The sequence below is a fragment of the Salvelinus fontinalis genome, unplaced genomic scaffold (genome assembly GCF_029448725.1).
Source record: "Salvelinus fontinalis isolate EN_2023a unplaced genomic scaffold, ASM2944872v1 scaffold_0015, whole genome shotgun sequence".
NCBI lineage: Eukaryota > Metazoa > Chordata > Actinopteri > Salmoniformes > Salmonidae > Salvelinus > Salvelinus fontinalis.
Window position 1 is genome coordinate 902,441 of NW_026600224.1, and position 21,798 is coordinate 924,238.

At 51.1% G+C, this 21,798-nt stretch overlaps 1 protein-coding gene across 1 annotated transcript in view; it reads right to left on the reverse strand.

Moving 5' to 3' along the window:
* The window catches only part of LOC129842127 (mothers against decapentaplegic homolog 3-like), a gene marked incomplete in the record, with an annotated part of 51,563 nt that overhangs the window by 13,942 nt on the left and 15,823 nt on the right, over positions 1-21,798 (reverse strand). Inside the window, 4 exon segments of the mRNA XM_055910527.1 lie at positions 4,280-4,492; positions 11,543-11,599; positions 12,708-12,782; positions 20,445-20,579. Coding sequence (XP_055766502.1) covers positions 4,280-4,492; positions 11,543-11,599; positions 12,708-12,782; positions 20,445-20,579 — 480 coding nt within the window.

Below are 21,798 nucleotides of genomic sequence, written 5' to 3' on the forward strand. Positions count from 1 at the left end.
AGAGAGAGAGAGAGAGAGAGAGAGAGGAAGGGTGGGTGGGAGAGAGGAACATGAACATGAGAGAGAGAGAGGAAGGGTGGGTGGGAGAGACCAGAGAGAGAGGGAGAGGAACATGAACATGAGAGAGAGAGGGGGGGGGATGTCAGACCAACTCATGTGAGGAAGATCACAGTACTACAGCTGTTTGGAACATTGACTGGTTCTGATAAGAGAAAACGAGTTCAGTTCACCTAGTGGGCAGGTTTGTAACGGTGGTAGGTGTGTGACACATTACTGTACCGTTACACACCTACCAGACAGCCAGTTAACTAGACAGCCAGGGACACCAAGGAGCACAGCTGACACTACAGGGACACAGCTGACACTACAGGGACACCAAGGAACACAGCTGACACTACAGGGATACAGCTGACACTACAGGGACACCAAGGAGCACAGCTGACACTACAGGGACACAGCTGACACTACAGGGACACCAAGGAACACAGCTGACACTACAGGGACACCAAGGAACACAGCTGACACTACAGGGACACCAAGGAACACAGCTGACACTACAGGGACACAGCTGACACTACAGGGACACCAAGGAACACAGCTGACACTACAGGGACACCAAGGAACACAGCTGACACTACAGGGACACCAAGGAACACAGCTGACACTACAGGGATACAGCTGACACTACAGGGACACCAAGGAGCACAGCTGACACTACAGGGACACAGCTGACACTACAGGGACACCAAGGAACACAGCTGACACTACAGGGACACCAAGGAACACAGCTGACACTACAGGGACACCAAGGAACACAGCTGACACTACAGGGACACAGCTGACACTACAGGGACACCAAGGAACACAGCTGACACTACAGGGACACCAAGGAACACAGCTGACACTACAGGGACACCAAGGAACACAGCTGACACTACAGGGACACCAAGGAGCACAGCTGACACTACAGGGACATTGAGGAACACAGCTGACTCTACAGGGACACAGAGGAACACAGCTGACACTACAGGGACACCGAGGAACACAGCTGACACTACAGGGACACCGAGGAACACAGCTGACACTACAGGGACACAGAGGAACACAGCTGACACTACAGGGACACCGAGGAACACAGCTGACACTACAGGGACACAGCTGACTACAGGGACACCAAGGAACACAGCTGACACTACAGGGACACCGAGGAACACAGCTGACACTACAGGGACACCGAGGAACACAGCTGACACTACAGGGACACCAAGGAGCACAGCTGACACTACAGGGACACAGCTGACACTACAGGGACACCAAGGAACACAGCTGACACTACAGGGACACCAAGGAACACAGCTGACACTACAGGGACACCAAGGAACACAGCTGACACTACAGGGACACAGCTGACACTACAGGGACACCAAGGAACACAGCTGACACTACAGGGACACCAAGGAACACAGCTGACACTACAGGGACACCAAGGAACACAGCTGACACTACAGGGACACCAAGGAGCACAGCTGACACTACAGGGACACTGAGGAACACAGCTGACTCTACAGGGACACAGAGGAACACAGCTGACACTACAGGGACACCGAGGAACACAGCTGACACTACAGGGACACCGAGGAACACAGCTGACACTACAGGGACACAGAGGAACACAGCTGACACTACAGGGACACCGAGGAACACAGCTGACACTACAGGGACACAGCTGACTACAGGGACACCAAGGAACACAGCTGACACTACAGGGACACCGAGGAACACAGCTGACACTACAGGGACACCGAGGAACACAGCTGACACTACAGGGACACCAAGGAACACAGCTGACACTAAAGGGACACCAAGGAACACAGCTGACACTACAGGGACACCAAGGAACACAGCTAACACTACAGGGACACCAAGGAACACAGCTGACACTACAGGGACACCAAGGAACACAGCTGACACTAAAGGGACACCAAGGAACACAGCTGACACTACAGGGACACCAAGGAACACAGCTGACACTAAAGGGACACCAAGGAACACAGCTGACACTACAGGGACACCGAGGAACACAGCTGACACTACAGGGACACAGAGGAACACAGCTGACACTAAAGGGACACCAAGGAACACAGCTGACACTAAAGGGACACCAAGGAACACAGCTGACACTACAGGGACACAGAGGAACACAGCTGACACTAAAGGGACACCAAGGAACACAGCTGACACTACAGGGACACCAAGGAACACAGCTGACACTACAGGGACACCGAGGAACACAGCTGACACTACAGGGACACAGAGGAACACAACTGACACTACAGGGACACAGAGGAACACAGCTGACACTACAGGGACACCGAGGAACACAGCTGACACTACAGGGATACAGCTGACACTACAGGGACACCAAGGAACACAGCTGACACTACAGGGATACAGCTGACACTACAGGGACACCAAGGAACACAGCTGACACTACAGGGACACCGAGGAACACAGCTGACACTACAGGGATACAGCTGACACTACAGGGACACCGAGGAACACAGCTGACACTACAGGGATACAGCTGACACTACAGGGACACAGAGGAACACAGCTGACACTACAGGGACACAGAGGAACACAGCTGACACTACAGGGACACCAAGGAACACAGCTGACACTACAGGGACACCGAGGAACACAGCTGACACTACAGGGATACCGAGGAACACAGCTGACACTACAGGGACACCAAGGAACACAGCTGACACTACAGGGACACCGAGGAACACAGCTGACACTACAGGGATACCGAGGAACACAGCTGACACTACAGGGACACCAAGGAACACAGCTGACACTACAGGGACACAGAGGAACACAGCTGACACTACAGGGACACAGGAACACAGCTGACTCTACAGGGACACCGAGGGACACAGCTGACACTACAGGGACACCAAGGAACACAGCTGACACTACAAGGGACATGGGGCGGTAGGTTGGGGTCAGGTTAGGGTCGGGGTCGGATTAGAGTCAGTTTAGGGTAAGGTTAGGGCAAGGTCAGGTTGGGGTCAGGGTCAGGTTGGGGTCAGGTTAGGGTCAGATTGGAGTCAGTTTAGGGTAAGGTCAGGTTAGGGTCAGGTTAGGGTCAGGGTCAGAGTCAGGTTAGGGTCGGGGTCAGGTTAGGGTCAGGTTAGGGTCAGGGTCAGAGTCAGGTTAGGGTCGGGGTCAGGTTAGGGTCAGGTTAGGGTCAGGGTCAGAGTCAGGTTAGGGTCGGGGTCAGGTTAGGGTCAGAGTCAGGTTTTACATTTACATTTAAGTCATTTAGCAGACGCTCTTATCCAGAGCGACTTACAAATACATACATTCATACTTTCTTGTACTGGCCCCCCGTGGGAATCGAACCCACAACCCTGGCGTTGCAAGCGCCATGCTCTACCAACTGAGCCACACGGGGCACGTTAGGGTCAGGGTTAGGTTAGGGTAAGGTCAGGGTTAGGTTAGGGTCAGGTTAGGGTAAGATCAGGGTCAGGTTAGGGTCGGGGTCATGTTAGGGTCAGGTCAGGTCAAGGTCAGGTCAGGGTGGTACCTATGTGTCTGCGTGTGAGCTCCACAGGTTAGGGTCAGGTTAGGGTCAGGGTCAGGTTAGGGTAAGATCAGGGTCAGGTTAGGGTCGGGGTCATGTTAGGGTCAGGTCAGGTCAAGGTCAGGTCAGGGTGGTACCTATGTGTCTGCGTGTGAGCTCCACAGGTTAGGGTCAGGTCAGGGTCAGGTCAGGGTCAGGTTAGGGTCAGGGTGGTACCTATGTGTCTGCGTGTGAGCTCCACAGGTTAGGGTCAGGTCAGGGTCAGGTCAGGGTCAGGTTAGGGTCAGGGTGGTACCTATGTGTCTGCGTGTGAGCTCCACAGGTTAGGGTCAGGTCAGGGTCAGGTCAGGGTCAGGTCAGGGTCAGGGTGGTACCTATGTGTCTGCGTGTGAGCTCCACAGGTTAGGGTCAGGTCAGGGTCAGGTCAGGGTCAGGTTAGGGTCAGGGTGGTACCTATGTGTCTGCGTGTGAGCTCCACAGGTTAGGGTCAGGTCAGGGTCAGGTCAGGGTCAGGTCAGGGTCAGGGTGGTACCTATGTGTCTGCGTGTGAGCTCCACAGGTTAGGGTCAGGTCAGGGTCAGGTCAGGGTCAGGTTAGGGTCAGGGTGGTACCTATGTGTCTGCGTGTGAGCTCCACAGGTTAGGGTCAGGTCAGGGTCAGGTTAGGGTCAGGTCAGGGTCAGGGTGGTACCTATGTGTCTGCGTGTGAGCTCCACAGCAGCATTGCGGTTGACGTTGGACAGTAGTCCCAGACAGAAGCGTTCTGAGTTGGAGGGGTCTGTAAACCCGTCGACGGTGAGAGAGGGCTGGGAGGCATGGAAGGTCTCGCCCACACGCTGGTTCAACTCATAATAGGACATAGAGCTCCAGAACGCTGACTCACAGTACGTTACCGGCTGTAGGTCTGGAGAGGGAGAGACAGAGAGAACGCTGACTCACAGTACGTTACCGGCTGTAGGTCTGGAGAGGGAGAGACAGAGAGAGAACGCTGACTCACAGTACGTTACCGGCTGTAGGTCTGGAGAGGGAGAGACAGAGAGAGGGAGAGAGAACGCTGACTCACAGTACGTTACCGGCTGTAGGTCTGGAGAGGGAGAGACAGAGAGAACGCTGACTCACAGTACGTTACCGGCTGTAGGTCTGGAGAGGGAGAGACAGAGAGAGAACGCTGACTCACAGTACGTTACCGGCTGTAGGTCTGGAGAGGGAGAGACAGAGAGAGAACGCTGACTCACAGTACGTTACCGGCTGTAGGTCTGGAGAGGGAGAGACAGAGAGAGAACGCTGACTCACAGTACGTTACCGGCTGTAGGTCTGGAGAGGGAGAGACAGAGAGAGAACGCTGACTCACAGTACGTTACCGGCTGTAGGTCTGGAGAGGGAGAGACAGAGAGAGGGGGAGAGAACGCTGACTCACAGTACGTTACCGGCTGTAGGTCTGGAGAGGGAGAGACAGAGAGAGGGGGAGAGAACGCTGACTCACAGTACGTTACCGGCTGTAGGTCTGGAGAGGGAGAGACAGAGAGAGGGGGAGAGAACGCTGACTCACAGTACGTTACCGGCTGTAGGTCTGGAGAGGGAGAGACAGAGAGAGAACGCTGACTCACAGTACGTTACCGGCTGTAGGTCTGGAGAGGGAGAGACAGAGAGAGAACGCTGACTCACAGTACGTTACCGGCTGTAGGTCTGGAGAGGGAGAGACAGAGAGAGAACGCTGACTCACAGTACGTTACCGGCTGTAGGTCTGGAGAGGGAGAGACAGAGAGAGGGGGAGAGAACGCTGACTCACAGTACGTTACCGGCTGTAGGTCTGGAGAGGGAGAGACAGAGAGAGGGAGAGAGAACGCTGACTCACAGTACGTTACCGGCTGTAGGTCTGGAGAGGGAGAGAGAGAGAGAGGGAGAGAGAACGCTGACTCACAGTACGTTACCGGCTGTAGGTCTGGAGAGGGAGAGACAGAGAGAGGGAGAGAGAACGCTGACTCACAGTACGTTACCGGCTGTAGGTCTGGAGAGGGAGAGACAGAGAGAGAACGCTGACTCACAGTACGTTACCGGCTGTAGGTCTGGAGAGGGAGAGACAGAGAGAGGGGGAGAGAACGCTGACTCACAGTACGTTACCGGCTGTAGGTCTGGAGAGGGAGAGACAGAGAGAGAACGCTGACTCACAGTACGTTACCGGCTGTAGGTCTGGAGAGGGAGAGAGAGAGACAGAGAGAGAACGCTGACTCACAGTACGTTACCGGCTGTAGGTCTGGAGAGGGAGAGACAGAGAGAGAACGCTGACTCACAGTACGTTACCGGCTGTAGGTCTGGAGAGGGAGAGACAGAGAGAGGGGGAGAGAACGCTGACTCACAGTACGTTACCGGCTGTAGGTCTGGAGAGACAGAGAGACAGAGAGAGAACGCTGACTCACAGTACGTTACCGGCTGTAGGTCTGGAGAGGGAGAGACAGAGAGAGAACGCTGACTCACAGTACGTTACCGGCTGTAGGTCTGGAGAGACAGAGAGACAGAGAGAGAACGCTGACTCACAGTACGTTACCGGCTGTAGGTCTGGAGAGACAGAGAGACAGAGAGAGAACGCTGACTCACAGTACGTTACCGGCTGTAGGTCTGGAGAGACAGAGAGACAGAGAGAGAACGCTGACTCACAGTACGTTACCGGCTGTAGGTCTGGAGAGACAGAGAGACAGAGAGAGAACGCTGACTCACAGTACGTTACCGGCTGTAGGTCTGGAGAGGGAGAGACAGAGAGAGGGGGAGAGAACGCTGACTCACAGTACGTTACCGGCTGTAGGTCTGGAGAGACAGAGAGACAGAGAGAGAACGCTGACTCACAGTACGTTACCGGCTGTAGGTCTGGAGAGGGAGAGACAGAGAGAACGCTGACTCACAGTACGTTACCGGCTGTAGGTCTGGAGAGACAGAGAGACAGAGAGAGAACGCTGACTCACAGTACGTTACCGGCTGTAGGTCTGGAGAGACAGAGAGACAGAGAGAGAACGCTGACTCACAGTACGTTACCGGCTGTAGGTCTGGAGAGACAGAGAGACAGAGAGAGAACGCTGACTCACAGTACGTTACCGGCTGTAGGTCTGGAGAGAGAGAGACAGAGAGAGAACGCTGACTCACAGTACGTTACCGGCTGTAGGTCTGGAGAGACAGAGAGACAGAGAGAGAACGCTGACTCACAGTACGTTACCGGCTGTAGGTCTGGAGAGACAGAGAGACAGAGAGAGAACGCTGACTCACAGTACGTTACCGGCTGTAGGTCTGGAGAGACAGAGAGACAGAGAGAGAACGCTGACTCACAGTACGTTACCGGCTGTAGGTCTGGAGAGGGAGAGACAGAGAGAGGGAGAGAGAACGCTGACTCACAGTACGTTACCGGCTGTAGGTCTGGAGAGGGAGAGACAGAGAGACAGAGAGAGAACGCTGACTCACAGTACGTTACCGGCTGTAGGTCTGGAGAGACAGAGAGACAGAGAGAGAACGCTGACTCACAGTACGTTACCGGCTGTAGGTCTGGAGAGGGAGAGAGAGAGACAGAGAGAGAACGCTGACTCACAGTACGTTACCGGCTGTAGGTCTGGAGAGGGAGAGACAGAGAGAGGGGGAGAGAACGCTGACTCACAGTACGTTACCGGCTGTAGGTCTGGAGAGGGAGAGACAGAGAGAGGGGGAGAGAACGCTGACTCACAGTACGTTACCGGCTGTAGGTCTGGAGAGGGAGAGACAGAGAGAGGGGGAGAGAACGCTGACTCACAGTACGTTACCGGCTGTAGGTCTGGAGAGGGAGAGAGAGAGACAGAGAGAGAACGCTGACTCACAGTACGTTACCGGCTGTAGGTCTGGAGAGACAGAGAGAGGGAGAGAACGCTGACTCACAGTACGTTACCGGCTGTAGGTCTGGAGAGGGAGAGAGAGAGACAGAGAGAGAACGCTGACTCACAGTACGTTACCGGCTGTAGGTCTGGAGAGGGAGAGACAGAGAGAGAACGCTGACTCACAGTACGTTACCGGCTGTAGGTCTGGAGAGGGAGAGACAGAGAGAGGGAGAGAACGCTGACTCACAGTACGTTACCGGCTGTAGGTCTGGAGAGGGAGAGAGAGAGACAGAGAGAGAACGCTGACTCACAGTACGTTACCGGCTGTAGGTCTGGAGAGAGAGAGACAGAGAGAGAACGCTGACTCACAGTACGTTACCGGCCGTAGGTCTGGAGAGACAGAGAGACAGAGAGAGAACGCTGACTCACAGTACGTTACCGGCTGTAGGTCTGGAGAGGGAGAGACAGAGAGAGAACGCTGACTCACAGTACGTTACCGGCTGTAGGTCTGGAGAGGGAGAGACAGAGAGAGGGAGAGAACGCTGACTCACAGTACGTTACCGGCTGTAGGTCTGGAGAGGGAGAGAGAGAGAGAGGGGGAGAGAACGCTGACTCACAGTACGTTACCGGCTGTAGGTCTGGAGAGACAGAGAGACAGAGAGAGAACGCTGACTCACAGTACGTTACCGGCTGTAGGTCTGGAGAGACAGAGAGACAGAGAGAGAACGCTGACTCACAGTACGTTACCGGCTGTAGGTCTGGAGAGAGAGAGACAGAGAGAGAACGCTGACTCACAGTACGTTACCGGCTGTAGGTCTGGAGAGACAGAGAGACAGAGAGAGAACGCTGACTCACAGTACGTTACCGGCTGTAGGTCTGGAGAGGGAGAGAGAGAGAGAGAACGCTGACTCACAGTACGTTACCGGCTGTAGGTCTGGAGAGACAGAGAGACAGAGAGAGAACGCTGACTCACAGTACGTTACCGGCTGTAGGTCTGGAGAGACAGAGAGACAGAGAGAGAACGCTGACTCACAGTACGTTACCGGCTGTAGGTCTGGAGAGGGAGAGACAGAGAGAGAACGCTGACTCACAGTACGTTACCGGCTGTAGGTCTGGAGAGGGAGAGAAGACCATCAGGTGTTATTAGATGTGTTACATGTCTGTGGACACAGACAGTCAGCCAGCCAGTTAGCCAGCCAGACAGTTAACCAGCCAGCCAGCCAGTTAACCAGACAGCCAGCGAGTTAACCAGACAGACAGACAGTTAACTAGACAGCCAGCCAGTTAACCAGACAGCCAGCCAATTAACCAGACAGCCACCCAGTTAACCAGACAGCCAGCCAGTTAACCAGCCAGTCAGCCAGTTAACCAGCCAGCCAGCCAGTTAACCAGCCAGACAGCAAGTTAACCAGACAGACAGACAGACAGTTAACCAGACAGCCAGACAGTTAACCAGCCAGCCAGGCAGTTAACCAGCCAGCCAGCCAGTTAACCAAACAGCCAGCCAGTTAACTAGACAGCCAGCCAGACAGTTAACCAGACAGCCAGCCAGCCAGTTAACCAGACAGCCAGCCAGTTTACTAGACAGCCAGCCAGTTTACTAGACAGCCAGGCAGCCAGTTTACTAGACAGCCAGACAGCCAGTTAACCAGCCAGTTAACCAGACAGCCAGCCAGTTAACCAGACAGCCAGCCAGTTAACCAGACAGCCAGCCAGTTAACCAGATAGCCAGGCAGTTAACCAGCCAGCCAGCCAGTTAACCAGCCAGCCAGTTAACCAAACAGCCAGAGAGTTAACTAGACAGCCAGCCAGCCAGTTACCAGCAAGCCATCCAGTTAACCAGACAGCCAGCCAGTTAACCAGACAGCCAGCCAGTTAACCAGACAGCCAGCCAGTTAACCAGACAGCCAGCCAGTTAACCAGATAGCCAGCCAGTTAACCAGACAGCCAGCCAGTTAACCAGACAGCCAGCCAGTTAACCAGATAGCCAGCCAGTTAACCAGACAGCCAGCCAGTTAACCAGACAGCCAGCCAGTTAACCAGACAGCCAGCCAGTTAACCATTTGAGTCCATGATCCAAAGTGACTTACAGGAGCAATTAGGAGGAAGTGCCTTGCTCAAGGGCACAGAGGAAACAGGCTACCTGCCGCACAGGACGCTATCTGTATTACATGACCATGGTCTGTCTGTCTGTCTGTCTGTCTGTCTGTCTGTCTGTCTGTCTGTCTGTAATGTTAGCTAGCCTATCCACAAGACTGGAGACAAAGTTTTCCTCTGTGTCAGCCTTCTGCCCTTCCCCAAGGCCAAGCCTCTGGTTCCTCTGTTCACCTTCTGCCCCAAGGCCAAGCCTCTGGTTCCTCTGTTCACCTTCTGCCCCAAGGCCAAGCCTCTGGTTCCTCTGTTCACCTTCTGCCCCAAGGCCAAGCCTCTGGTTCCTCTGTTCACCTTCTGCCCCAAGGCCAAGCCTCTGGGTCCTCTGTTCACCTTCTGCCCCAAGGCCAAGCCTCTGGTTCCTCTGTTCACCTTCTGCCCCAAGGCCAAGCCTCTGATTCCTTTGTTCACCTTTTGCCCCAAGGCCAAGCCTCTGGTTCCTCTGTTCACCTTCTGCCCCAAGGCCAAGCCTCTGGTTCCTCTGTTCACCTTCTGCCCCAAGGCCAAGCCTCTGGTTCCTTTGTTCACCTTCTGCCCCAAGGCCAAGCCTCTGGTTCCCCGGTGTCCACCTTCTGCCCCAAAGCCAAGCCTCTGGTTCCTCTGTCCACCTTCTACCCCAAGGCCAAGCCTCTGGTTCCTCTATTCACCTTCTACCCCAAGGCCAAGCCTCTGGTTCCTCTGTCCACCTTCTGCCCCAAGGCCAAGCCTCTGGTTCCTCTGTTCACCTTCTGCCCCAAGGCCAAGCCTCTGGTTCCTCTGTTCACCTTCTGCCCCAAGGCCAAGCCTCTGGTTCCTCTGTTCACCTTCTGCCCCAAGGCCAAGCCTCTGGGTCCTCTGTTCACCTTCTGCCCCAAGGCCAAGCCTCTGGTTCCTCTGTTCACCTTCTGCCCCAAGGCCAAGCCTCTGATTCCTTTGTTCACCTTCTGCCCCAAGGCCAAGCCTCTGGTTCCTCTGTTCACCTTCTGCCCCAAGGCCAAGCCTCTGGTTCCTCTGTTCACCTTCTGCCCCAAGGCCAAGCCTCTGGTTCCTTTGTTCACCTTCTGCCCCAAGGCCAAGCCTCTGGTTCCCCGGTGTCCACCTTCTGCCCCAAAGCCAAGCCTCTGGTTCCTCTGTCCACCTTCTACCCCAAGGCCAAGCCTCTGGTTCCTCTATTCACCTTCTACCCCAAGGCCAAGCCTCTGGTTCCTCTGTTCACCTTCTGCCCCAAGGCCAAGCCTCTGGTTCCTCTGTTCACCTTCTGCCCCAAGGCCAAGCCTCTGGTTCCTCTGTTCACCTTCTGCCCCAAGGCCAAGCCTCTGGTTCCTCTGTTCACCTTCTGCCCCAAGGCCAAGCCTCTGGTTCCTCGGTGTCCACCTTCTGCCCCAAAGCCAAGCCTCTGGGTCCTCGGTGTCCACCTTCTGCCCCAAGGCCAAGCCTCTGGTTCCTCTGTTCACCTTCTGCCCCAAAGCCAAGCCTCTGGTTCCTCTGTCCACCTTCTGCCCCAAGGCCAAGCCTCTGGTTCCTCTGTTCACCTTCTGCCCCAAGGCCAAGCCTCTGGTTCCTCTGTTCACCTTCTGCCCCAAGGCCAAGCCTCTGGTTCCTCTGTTCACCTTCTGCCCCAAGGCCAAGCCTCTGGTTCCTCTGTTCACCTTCTGCCCCAAGGGCAAACCTCTGGTTCCTCTGTTCACCTTCTGCCCCAAAGCCAAGCCTCTGGGTCCTCGGTGTCCACCTTCTGCCCCAAGGCCAAGCCTCTGGGTCCTCTGTTCACCTCCATAATTAATACAAAGAGCGGTGGCAGGGACCTAATCGGCGGGGACCTGATCCGGAGAGGCTTTGTGGATATGGCCCCTCCAAGTGGTATTGAAACGCTTTGATTGAGTAATGACATGAACAAGCAGGGCTTTTGTTACACTAGACAGGTTACCATACAGATAAGGACATACACTGAATGATAGTAGAGAAACAGACTACTATAAAAATCAGATGTTCCTTACCCAGGTTAGTGCTGTGTGTTGGTGAGGATGATTCTGGTGACAGGTTACTAGGTGATCCTACAGAGAGAGAGACAGGAGAGGATGATTCTGGTGACAGGTTACTAGGTGAGCCTACAGAGAGAGAGACAGGAGAGGAGAGGATGATTCTGGTGACAGGTTACTAGGTGAGCCTACAGAGAGAGAGAGACAGGAGAGGAGAGGATGATTCTGGTGACGGGTTACTAGGTGAGCCTACAGAGAGAGAGAGACAGGAGAGGAGAGGATGATTCTGGTGACGGGTTACTAGGTGAGCCTATGGAGAGAGAGAGAGACAGGAGAGGAGAGGATGATTCTGGTGACGGGTTACTAGGTGAGCCTACAGAGAGAGAGAGACAGGAGAGGAGAGGATGATTCTGGTGACGGGTTACTAGGTGAGCCTACAGAGAGAGAGAGACAGGAGAGGAGAGGATGATTCTGGTGACGGGTTACTAGGTGAGCCTATAGAGAGAGAGAGACAGGAGAGGAGAGAGAGAGAGAGACAGGAGAGGAGAGGATGATTCTGGTGACGGGTTACTAGGTGAGCCTACAGAGAGAGAGAGACAGGAGAGGAGAGGATGATTCTGGTGACAGGTTACTAGGTGAGCCTATAGAGAGAGAGAGACAGGAGAGGAGAGGATGATTCTGGTGACAGGTTACTAGGTGAGCCTATAGAGAGAGAGAGACAGGAGAGGAGAGAGAGAGAGAGAGAGAGACAGGAGAGGAGAGAGAGAGAGAGAGACACAGAGAGAGAGAGAGAGAGAGAGAGACAGAGAGAGAGAGAGAGAGAGAGAGAGACAGAGAGACAGAGAGACAGAGAGAGAGAGAGAGAGAGAGAGAGAGACAGAGAGACAGAGAGACAGAGAGAGAGAGAGAGAGAGAGAGAGAGAGAGAGAGAGAGAGAGAGAGAGAGAGAGACAGAGAGAGAGACAGAGAGCGAGACAGAGAGAGAGAGGATGATTCTGGTGACGGGTTACTAGGTGAGCCTACAGAGAGAGAGAGAGACAACACAGGGTCAGGATGGACACACGTGTGTGTGTGTGTGTGTGTGTGTGTGTGTGTGTGTGTGTGTGTGTGTGTGTGTGTGTGTGTGTGTGTGTGTGTGTGTGTGTGTGTGTGTGTGTGTGTGTGTGTGTGTGTGTGGTCTGACCTGTGTCCATCAGGTTGTTGAGATGCTGGTCGCTAGCCTCTCCATCCTCACTCAGATACCCAGGAGGAGGGGTCTCTGGAACACAGAAAACCCAACCGTCACATTCCCACAACATTCACAGGACGTTCAGACAACCGCCACAGGACGTTCAGACAACAGCCACAGGACGTTCAGACAACAGCCACAGGACGTTCAGACAACAGCCACAGGACGTTCAGACAACCGCCACAGGACGTTCAGACAACATTCCTATGAAATTCAGACAACATTCCCACAACATTCACATGACGTTCACACAGCTCCCCTAATTTCATGATACTCCTTGTTACGACACCATGTTATAAGCGGCTACTCTGTTATTGTTCCTGCTGTGGGTAAGAGTGGGTCATGTCTGTTATTGTTCCTGCTGTGGGTAAGAGTGGGTCATGTCTGTTATTGTTCCTGCTGTGGGTAAGAGTGGGTCATGTCTGTTATTGTTCCTGCTGTGGGTAAGAGTGGGTCATGTCTGTTATTGTTCCTGCTGTGGGTAAGAGTGGGTCATGTCTGTTATTGTTCCTGCTGTGGGTCATGTCTGTTATTGTTCCTGCTGTGGGTCATGTCTGTTATTGTTCCTGCTGTGGGTCATGTCTGTTATTGTTCCTGCTGTGGGTAAGAGTGGGTCATGTCTGTTATTGTTCCTGCTGTGGGTCATGTCTGTTATTGTTCCTGCTGTGGGTAAGAGTGGGTCATGTCTGTTATTGTTCATGCTGTGGGTAAGAGTGGGTCATGTCTGTTATTGTTCCTGCTGTGGGTAAGAGTGGGTCATGTCTGTTATTGTTCCTGCTGTGGGTAAGAGTGGGTCATGTCTGTTATTGTTCCTGCTGTGGGTAAGAGTGGGTCATGTCTGTTATTGTTCCTGCTGTGGGTAAGAGTGGGTCATGTCTGTTATTGTTCCTGCTGTGGGTCATGTCTGTTATTGTTCATGCTGTGGGTAAGAGTGGGTCATGTCTGTTATTGTACATGCTGTGGGTAAGAGTGGGTCATGTCTGTTATTGTACATGCTGTGGGTAAGAGTGGGTCATGTCTGTTATTGTTCCTGCTGTGGGTAAGAGTGGGTCATGTCTGTTATTGTTCCTGCTGTGGGTCATGTCTGTTATTGTACCTGCTGTGGGTAAGAGTGGGTCATGTCTGTTATTGTTCATGCTGTGGGTAATAGTGGGTCATGTCTGTTATTGTTCCTGCTGTGGGTCGTGTCTGTTATTGTTCCTGTTGTGGGAAAGAGTGGGTCGTGTCTGTTATTGTACATGCTGTGGGAAAGAGTGGGTCATGTCTGTTATTGTACCTGCTGTGGGAAAGAGTGGGTCATGTCTGTTATTGTACCTGCTGTGGGAAAGAGTGGGTCATGTCTGTTATTGTACCTGCTGTGGGTCATGTCTGTTATTGTTCATGCTGTGGGTAAGAGTGGGTCATGTCTGTTATTGTACCTGCTGTGGGTAAGAGTGGGTCATGTCTGTTATTGTACCTGCTGTGGGAAAGAGTGGGTCATGTCTGTTATTGTACATGCTGTGGGTAAGAGTGGGTCATGTCTGTTATTGTACCTGCTGTGGGTAAGAGGGGGTCATGTCTGTTATTGTTCATGCTGTGGGTAAGAGTGGGTCATGTCTGTTATTGTTCCTGCTGTGGGTAAGAGTGGGTCATGTCTGTTATTGTTCCTGCTGTGGGTAAGAGTGGGTCATGTCTGTTATTGTTCCTGCTGTGGGTAAGAGTGGGTCATGTCTGTTATTGTACCTGCTGTGGGAAAGAGTGGGTCATGTCTGTTATTGTTCCTGCTGTGGGAAAGAGTGGGTCATGTCTGTTATTGTTCCTGCTGTGGGTAAGAGTGGGTCATGTCTGTTATTGTACCTGCTGTGGGTCATGTCTGTTATTGTTCCTGCTGTGGGTCATGTCTGTTATTGTACCTGCTGTGGGTAAGAGTGGGTCATGTCTGTTATTGTACCTGCTGTGGGTAAGAGTGGGTCATGTCTGTTATTGTTCCTGCTGTGGGTAAGAATGGGTCATGTCTGTTATTGTTCATACTGTGGGTCATGTCTGTTATTGTTCCTGCTGTGGGTAAGAGTGGGTCATGTCTGTTATTGTTCATACTGTGGGTAAGAGTGGGTCATGTCTGTTATTGTACCTGTTGTGGGTAAGAGTGGGTCATGTCTGTTATTGTTCCTGCTGTGGGTAAGAGTGGGTCATGTCTGTTATTGTTCCTGCTGTGGGTCATGTCTGTTATTGTTCATGCTGTGGGTAAGAGTGGGTCATGTCTGTTATTGTTCCTGCTGTGGGTAAGAGTGGGTCATGTCTGTTATTGTTCCTGCTGTGGGTAAGAGTGGGTCATGTCTGTTATTGTTCCTGCTGTGGGTAAGAGTGGGTCATGTCTGTTATTGTTCCTGCTGTGGGTAAGAGTGGGTCATGTCTGTTATTGTTCATGCTGTGGGTAAGAGTGGGTCATGTCTGTTATTGTACATGCTGTGGGTAAGAGTGGGTCATGTCTGTTATTGTTCATGCTGTGGGTAAGAGTGGGTCATGTCTGTTATTGTTCATGCTGTGGGTAAGAGTGGGTCATGTCTGTTATTGTTCATGTTGTGGGTAAGAGTGGGTCATGTCTGTTATTGTTCATGCTGTGGGTAAGAGTGGGTCATGTCTGTTATTGTTCCTGCTGTGGGTAAGAGTGGGTCATGTCTGTTATTGTACCTGCTGTGGGTAAGAGTGGGTCATGTCTGTTATTGTTCATGCTGTGGGTAAGAGTGGGTCATGTCTGTTATTGTTCATGCTGTGGGTAAGAGTGGGTCATGTCTGTTATTGTTCATGCTGTGGGTAAGAGTGGGTCATGTCTGTTATTGTACCTGCTGTGGGTAAGAGTGGGTCATGTCTGTTATTGTACCTGCTGTGGGTAAGAGTGGGTCATGTCTGTTATTGTTCATGCTGTGGGTAAGAGTGGGTCATGTCTGTTATTGTTCCTGCTGTGGGTAAGAGTGGGTCATGTCTGTTATTGTACCTGCTGTGGGTAAGAGTGGGTCATGTCTGTTATTGTTCATGCTGTGGGTAAGAGTGGGTCATGTCTGTTATTGTTCCTGCTGTGGGTAAGAGTGGGTCATGTCTGTTATTGTACCTGCTGTGGGTAAGAGTGGGTCATGTCTGTTATTGTTCATGCTGTGGGTAAGAGTGGGTCATGTCTGTTATTGTTCATGCTGTGGGTAAGAGTGGGTCATGTCTGTTATTGTACCTGCTGTGGGTAAGAGTGGGTCATGTCTGTTATTGTTCATGCTGTGGGTAAGAGTGGGTCATGTCTGTTATTGTTCCTGCTGTGGGTAAGAGGGGGTCATGTCTGTTATTGTTCCTGCTGTGGGTAAGAGTGGGTCATGTCTGTTATTGTACCTGCTGTGGGTCATGTCTGTTATTGTTCCTGCTGTGGGTAAGAGTGGGTCATGTCTGTTATTGTACCTGCTGTGGGTAAGAGTGGGTCATGTCTGTTATTGTTCCTGCTGTGGGTCATGTCTGTTATTGTTCCTGCAGTAGGTAAGAGTGGGTCATGTCTGTTATTGTACCTGCTGTGGGTAAGAGTGGGTCATGTCTGTTATTGTTCCTGCTGTGGGTCATGTCTGTTATTGTTCCTGCTGTGGGTAAGAGTGGGTCATGTCTGTTATTGTTCCTGCTGTGGGTAAGAGTGGGTCATGTCTGTTATTGTACCTGCTGTGGGTCATGTCTGTTATTGTTCATGTTGTGGGTAAGAGTGGGTCATGTCTGTTATTGTTCATGCTGTGGGTAAGAGTGGGTCATGTCTGTTATTGTTCCTGTTGTGGGTAAGAGTGGGTCATGTCTGTTATTGTTCCTGTTGTGGGTAAGAGTGGGTCATGTCTGTTATTGTTCCTGCTGTGGGTAAGAGTGGGTCATGTCTGTTATTGTTCATGCTGTGGGTAAGAGTGGGTCATGTCTGTTATTGTTCCTGCTGTGGGTAAGAGTGGGTCATGTCTGTTATTGTTCCTGCTGTGGGTAAGAGTGGGTCATGTCTGTTATTGTTCATGCTGTGGGTAAGAGTGGGTCATGTCTGTTATTGTTCCTGCTGTGGGTAAGAGTGGGTCATGTCTGTTATTGTACCTGCTGTGGGTCATGTCTGTTATTGTTCATTCTGTGGGTCATGTCTGTTATTGTTCCTGCTGTGGGTAAGAGTGGGTCATGTCTGTTATTGTTCCTGTTGTGGGTAAGAGTGGGTCATGTCTGTTATTGTTCCTGCTGTGGGTAAGAGTGGGTCATGTCTGTTATTGTACATGCTGTGGGTAAGAGTGGGTCATGTCTGTTATTGTTCCTGCTGTGGGTCATGTCTGTTATTGTTCCTGCTGTGGGTCATGTCTGTTATTGTTCCTGCTGTGGGTAAGAGTGGGTCATGTCTGTTATTGTACCTGCTGTGGGTCATGTCTGTTATTGTTCATGCTGTGGGTAAGAGTGGGTCATGTCTGTTATTGTTCCTGCTGTGGGTAAGAGTGGGTCATGTCTGTTATTGTTCCTGCTGTGGGTAAGAGGGGGTCATGTCTGTTATTGTTCCTGCTGTGGGTAAGAGTGGGTCATGTCTGTTATTGTACCTGCTGTGGGTCATGTCTGTTATTGTTCCTGCTGTGGGTAAGAGTGGGTCATGTCTGTTATTGTACCTGCTGTGGGTAAGAGTGGGTCATGTCTGTTATTGTTCCTGCTGTGGGTCATGTCTGTTATTGTTCCTGCAGTAGGTAAGAGTGGGTCATGTCTGTTATTGTACCTGCTGTGGGTAAGAGTGGGTCATGTCTGTTATTGTTCCTGCTGTGGGTCATGTCTGTTATTGTTCCTGCTGTGGGTAAGAGTGGGTCATGTCTGTTATTGTTCCTGCTGTGGGTAAGAGTGGGTCATGTCTGTTATTGTACCTGCTGTGGGTCATGTCTGTTATTGTTCATGTTGTGGGTAAGAGTGGGTCATGTCTGTTATTGTTCATGCTGTGGGTAAGAGTGGGTCATGTCTGTTATTGTTCCTGTTGTGGGTAAGAGTGGGTCATGTCTGTTATTGTTCCTGTTGTGGGTAAGAGTGGGTCATGTCTGTTATTGTTCCTGCTGTGGGTAAGAGTGGGTCATGTCTGTTATTGTTCATGCTGTGGGTAAGAGTGGGTCATGTCTGTTATTGTTCCTGCTGTGGGTAAGAGTGGGTCATGTCTGTTATTGTTCCTGCTGTGGGTAAGAGTGGGTCATGTCTGTTATTGTTCATGCTGTGGGTAAGAGTGGGTCATGTCTGTTATTGTTCCTGCTGTGGGTAAGAGTGGGTCATGTCTGTTATTGTACCTGCTGTGGGTCATGTCTGTTATTGTTCATTCTGTGGGTCATGTCTGTTATTGTTCCTGCTGTGGGTAAGAGTGGGTCATGTCTGTTATTGTTCCTGTTGTGGGTAAGAGTGGGTCATGTCTGTTATTGTACATGCTGTGGGTAAGAGTGGGTCATGTCTGTTATTGTACATGCTGTGGGTAAGAGTGGGTCATGTCTGTTATTGTTCCTGCTGTGGGTAAGAGTGGGTCATGTCTGTTATTGTACCTGCTGTGGGTAAGAGTGGGTCATGTCTGTTATTGTTCATGCTGTGGGTAAGAGTGGGTCATGTCTGTTATTGTACCTGCTGTGGGTAAGAGTGGGTCATGTCTGTTATTGTACATGCTGTGGGTCACGTCTGTTATTGTACATGCTGTGGGTCACGTCTGTTATTGTACATGCTGTGGGTAAGAGTGGGTCATGTCTGTTATTGTTCCTGCTGTGGGTCATGTCTGTTATTGTTCATGCTGTGGGTAAGAGTGGGTCATGTCTGTTATTGTTCATGCTGTGGGTAAGAGTGGGTCATGTCTGTTATTGTTCCTGCTGTGGGTAAGAGTGGGTCGTGTCTGTTATTGTACCTGCTGTGGGTAAGAGTGGGTCATGTCTGTTATTGTACATGCTGTGGGTAGGAGTGGGTCATGTCTGTTATTGTTCATGCTGTGGGTAAGAGTGGGTCATGTCTGTTATTGTTCATGCTGTGGGTAAGAGTGGGTCATGTCTGTTATTGTTCATGCTGTGGGTAAGAGTGGGTCATGTCTGTTATTGTACCTGCTGTGGGTCATGTCTGTTATTGTTCCTGCTGTGGGTAAGAGTGGGTCATGTCTGTTATTGTTCCTGCTGTGGGTAAGAGTGGGTCATGTCTGTTATTGTTCCTGCTGTGGGAAAGAGTGGGTCATGTCTGTTATTGTTCATGTTGTGGGAGAGTGGGTCATGTCTGTTATTGTTCCTGCTGTGGGTAAGAGTGGGTCATGTCTGTTATTGTTCCTGCTGTGGGTAAGAGTGGGTCATGTCTGTTATTGTTCATGCTGTGGGTCATGTCTGTTATTGTTCCTGCTGTGGGTCATGTCTGTTATTGTTCATGCTGTGGGTAAGAGTGGGTCATGTCTGTTATTGTACCTGCTGTGGGTAAGAGTGGGTCATGTCTGTTATTGTTCCTGCTGTGGGTAAGAGTGGGTCATGTCTGTTATTGTTCATGCTGTGGGTAAGAGTGGGTCATGTCTGTTATTGTTCATGCTGTGGGTAAGAGTGGGTCATGTCTGTTATTGTTCCTGCTGTGGGTAAGAGTGGGTCATGTCTGTTATTGTACATGCTGTGGGTAAGAGTGGGTCATGTCTGTTATTGTTCATGCTGTGGGTAAGAGTGGGTCATGTCTGTTATTGTTCATGCTGTGGGTAAGAGTGGGTCATGTCTGTTATTGTTCATGCTGTGGGTAAGAGTGGGTCATGTCTGTTATTGTTCCTGCTGTGGGTAAGAGTGGGTCATGTCTGTTATTGTTCATGCTGTGGGTAAGAGTGGGTCATGTCTGTTATTGTTCCTGCTGTGGGTAAGAGTGGGTCATGTCTGTTATTGTTCCTGCTGTGGGTAAGAGTGGGTCATGTCTGTTATTGTACCTGCTGTGGGTAAGAGTGGGTCATGTCTGTTATTGTTCATGCTGTGGGTAAGAGTGGGTCATGTCTGTTATTGTACATGTTGTGGGTAAGAGTGGGTCATGTCTGTTATTGTTCATGCTGTGGGTAAGAGTGGGTCATGTCTGTTATTGTTCATGCTGTGGGTAAGAGTGGGTCATGTCTGTTATTGTTCCTGCTGTGGGTAAGAGTGGGTCATGTCTGTTATTGTTCATGCTGTAGGTAAGAGTGGGTCATGTCTGTTATTGTACATGCTGTGGGTAAGAGTGGGTCATGTCTGTTATTGTTCATGTTGTAGGTAAGAGTGGGTCATGTCTGTTATTGTACCTGCTGTGGGTAAGAGTGGGTCATGTCTGTTATTGTTCATGCTGTGGGTAAGAGTGGGTCATGTCTGTTATTGTTCCTGCTGTGGGTAAGAGTGGGTCATGTCTGTTATTGTTCCTGCTGTGGGTCATGTCTGTTATTGTACCTGCTGTGGGTCATGTCTGTTATTGTTCATGCTGTGGGTAAGAGTGGGTCATGTCTGTTATTGTTCCTGCTGTGGGTAAGAGTGGGTCGTGTCTGTTATTGTTCATGCTGTGGGTAAGAGTGGGTCATGTCTGTTATTGTTCCTGCTGTGGGTAAGAGTGGGTCATGTCTGTTATTGTTCCTGCTGTGGGTAAGAGTGGGTCACGTCTGTTATAGGTTCCAGGATGTTTCCCCAGAATTAAAATGGTGGAAGAGCAACCAGGCCAGCAGAGTATAGCTCGGCCCGGCTCAGTCGTGGGACTCACCTGGGATGTAGTTGCTCTGTGGCTCGATGCCGGCGGGGAAGATGGTGTTCTCGGGGATAGAATGGCTGTAGTCGTCTACAATAGGACACTCTGTAGGGATTTCTGAATGTCTAGGAACCAGGACGGGAGGGAGGACTGAACAGGACAGAGAGACATTGTTATAACACTGTACAAAGCCAATAATATAACATTTGTAAATGTCTTTATTATTTTGAAACTTTTGAGTGTAATGTTTACTGTAAGTTTTGTATTATACATTTCACTTGCTTTGGCAGTGTAAACATTTGTTTCCCATGCTAATAAAGTTATTTGAATTGAAGTGGGACGGACGGACAGACAGACGGACGGACGGACGGACGGACGGACGGACGGACGGACGGACAGACAGACCGAGACCGAGACCGACAGACAGACAGACAGAGACAGACCGAGACAGACCGAGACAGACCGAGACAGACCGAGACAGACCGAGACAGACCGAGACAGACCGAGACAGACCGAGACAGACCGAGACAGACCGAGACAGACCGAGACAGACCGAGACAGACCGAGACAGACAGACAGACAGACAGACAGACAGACAGACAGACAGACAGACAGACAGACAGACAGACAGACGGGTCATGACCACATTTTTCAGCATGTTTTTACAAATAAAATTGATTTAGAGTTCTTTAAACAAGGACATATACAGGATATTACCCTCCACAACATAACTTTCCCTCCAAATCAAAACTACAACCTGATTTTGGGAGAAAAAAAATGACCTGGAAGGATTCCTACTACCAAAGATTCTTACACCCAAGGACTGTATAGCAAATACTCTGCAAACCAACGACTGGCAAAAGAAGCACAACCGAAACCTGAAAACACCATCCAACCTGGAACTGAGTGAGTAATGTTCAGTCTGAAGCTACTTTCATAAAGCCAAGAAGAAAAATAAATTACAATAATCTATTTTACTATATTAAGGACTGAATGCTAAGTTAAAGCTACCAAGCTTTCTAGGACAGAACAGATCTGTCTGTAATTTCAATTAGCACCGAGGTGTGAAGTGAGAGGTGTCAAAGCCCTTGAGCCCAACAATGGCAGGAGAGATTCACACCCCACCCCACCCAAATGCAGAGGCCTTTGACCCCCCTCCCTCTGTGCAGATGTCATTACAAGGCACGGAAAGAGTACAAAAAGAAACTCCTCTTGGACAATCTAGTGACGGGGCGGCAGGTAGCCTAGTGGTTAGAGCGTTGGACTAGTAACCGAAAGGTTGCAAGATCGAATCACTGAGCTGACATGGTAAAAATCGTTCTGCCCCTGAACAAGGCAGTTAACCCACTGTTCAGAGGCCGTCATTGAA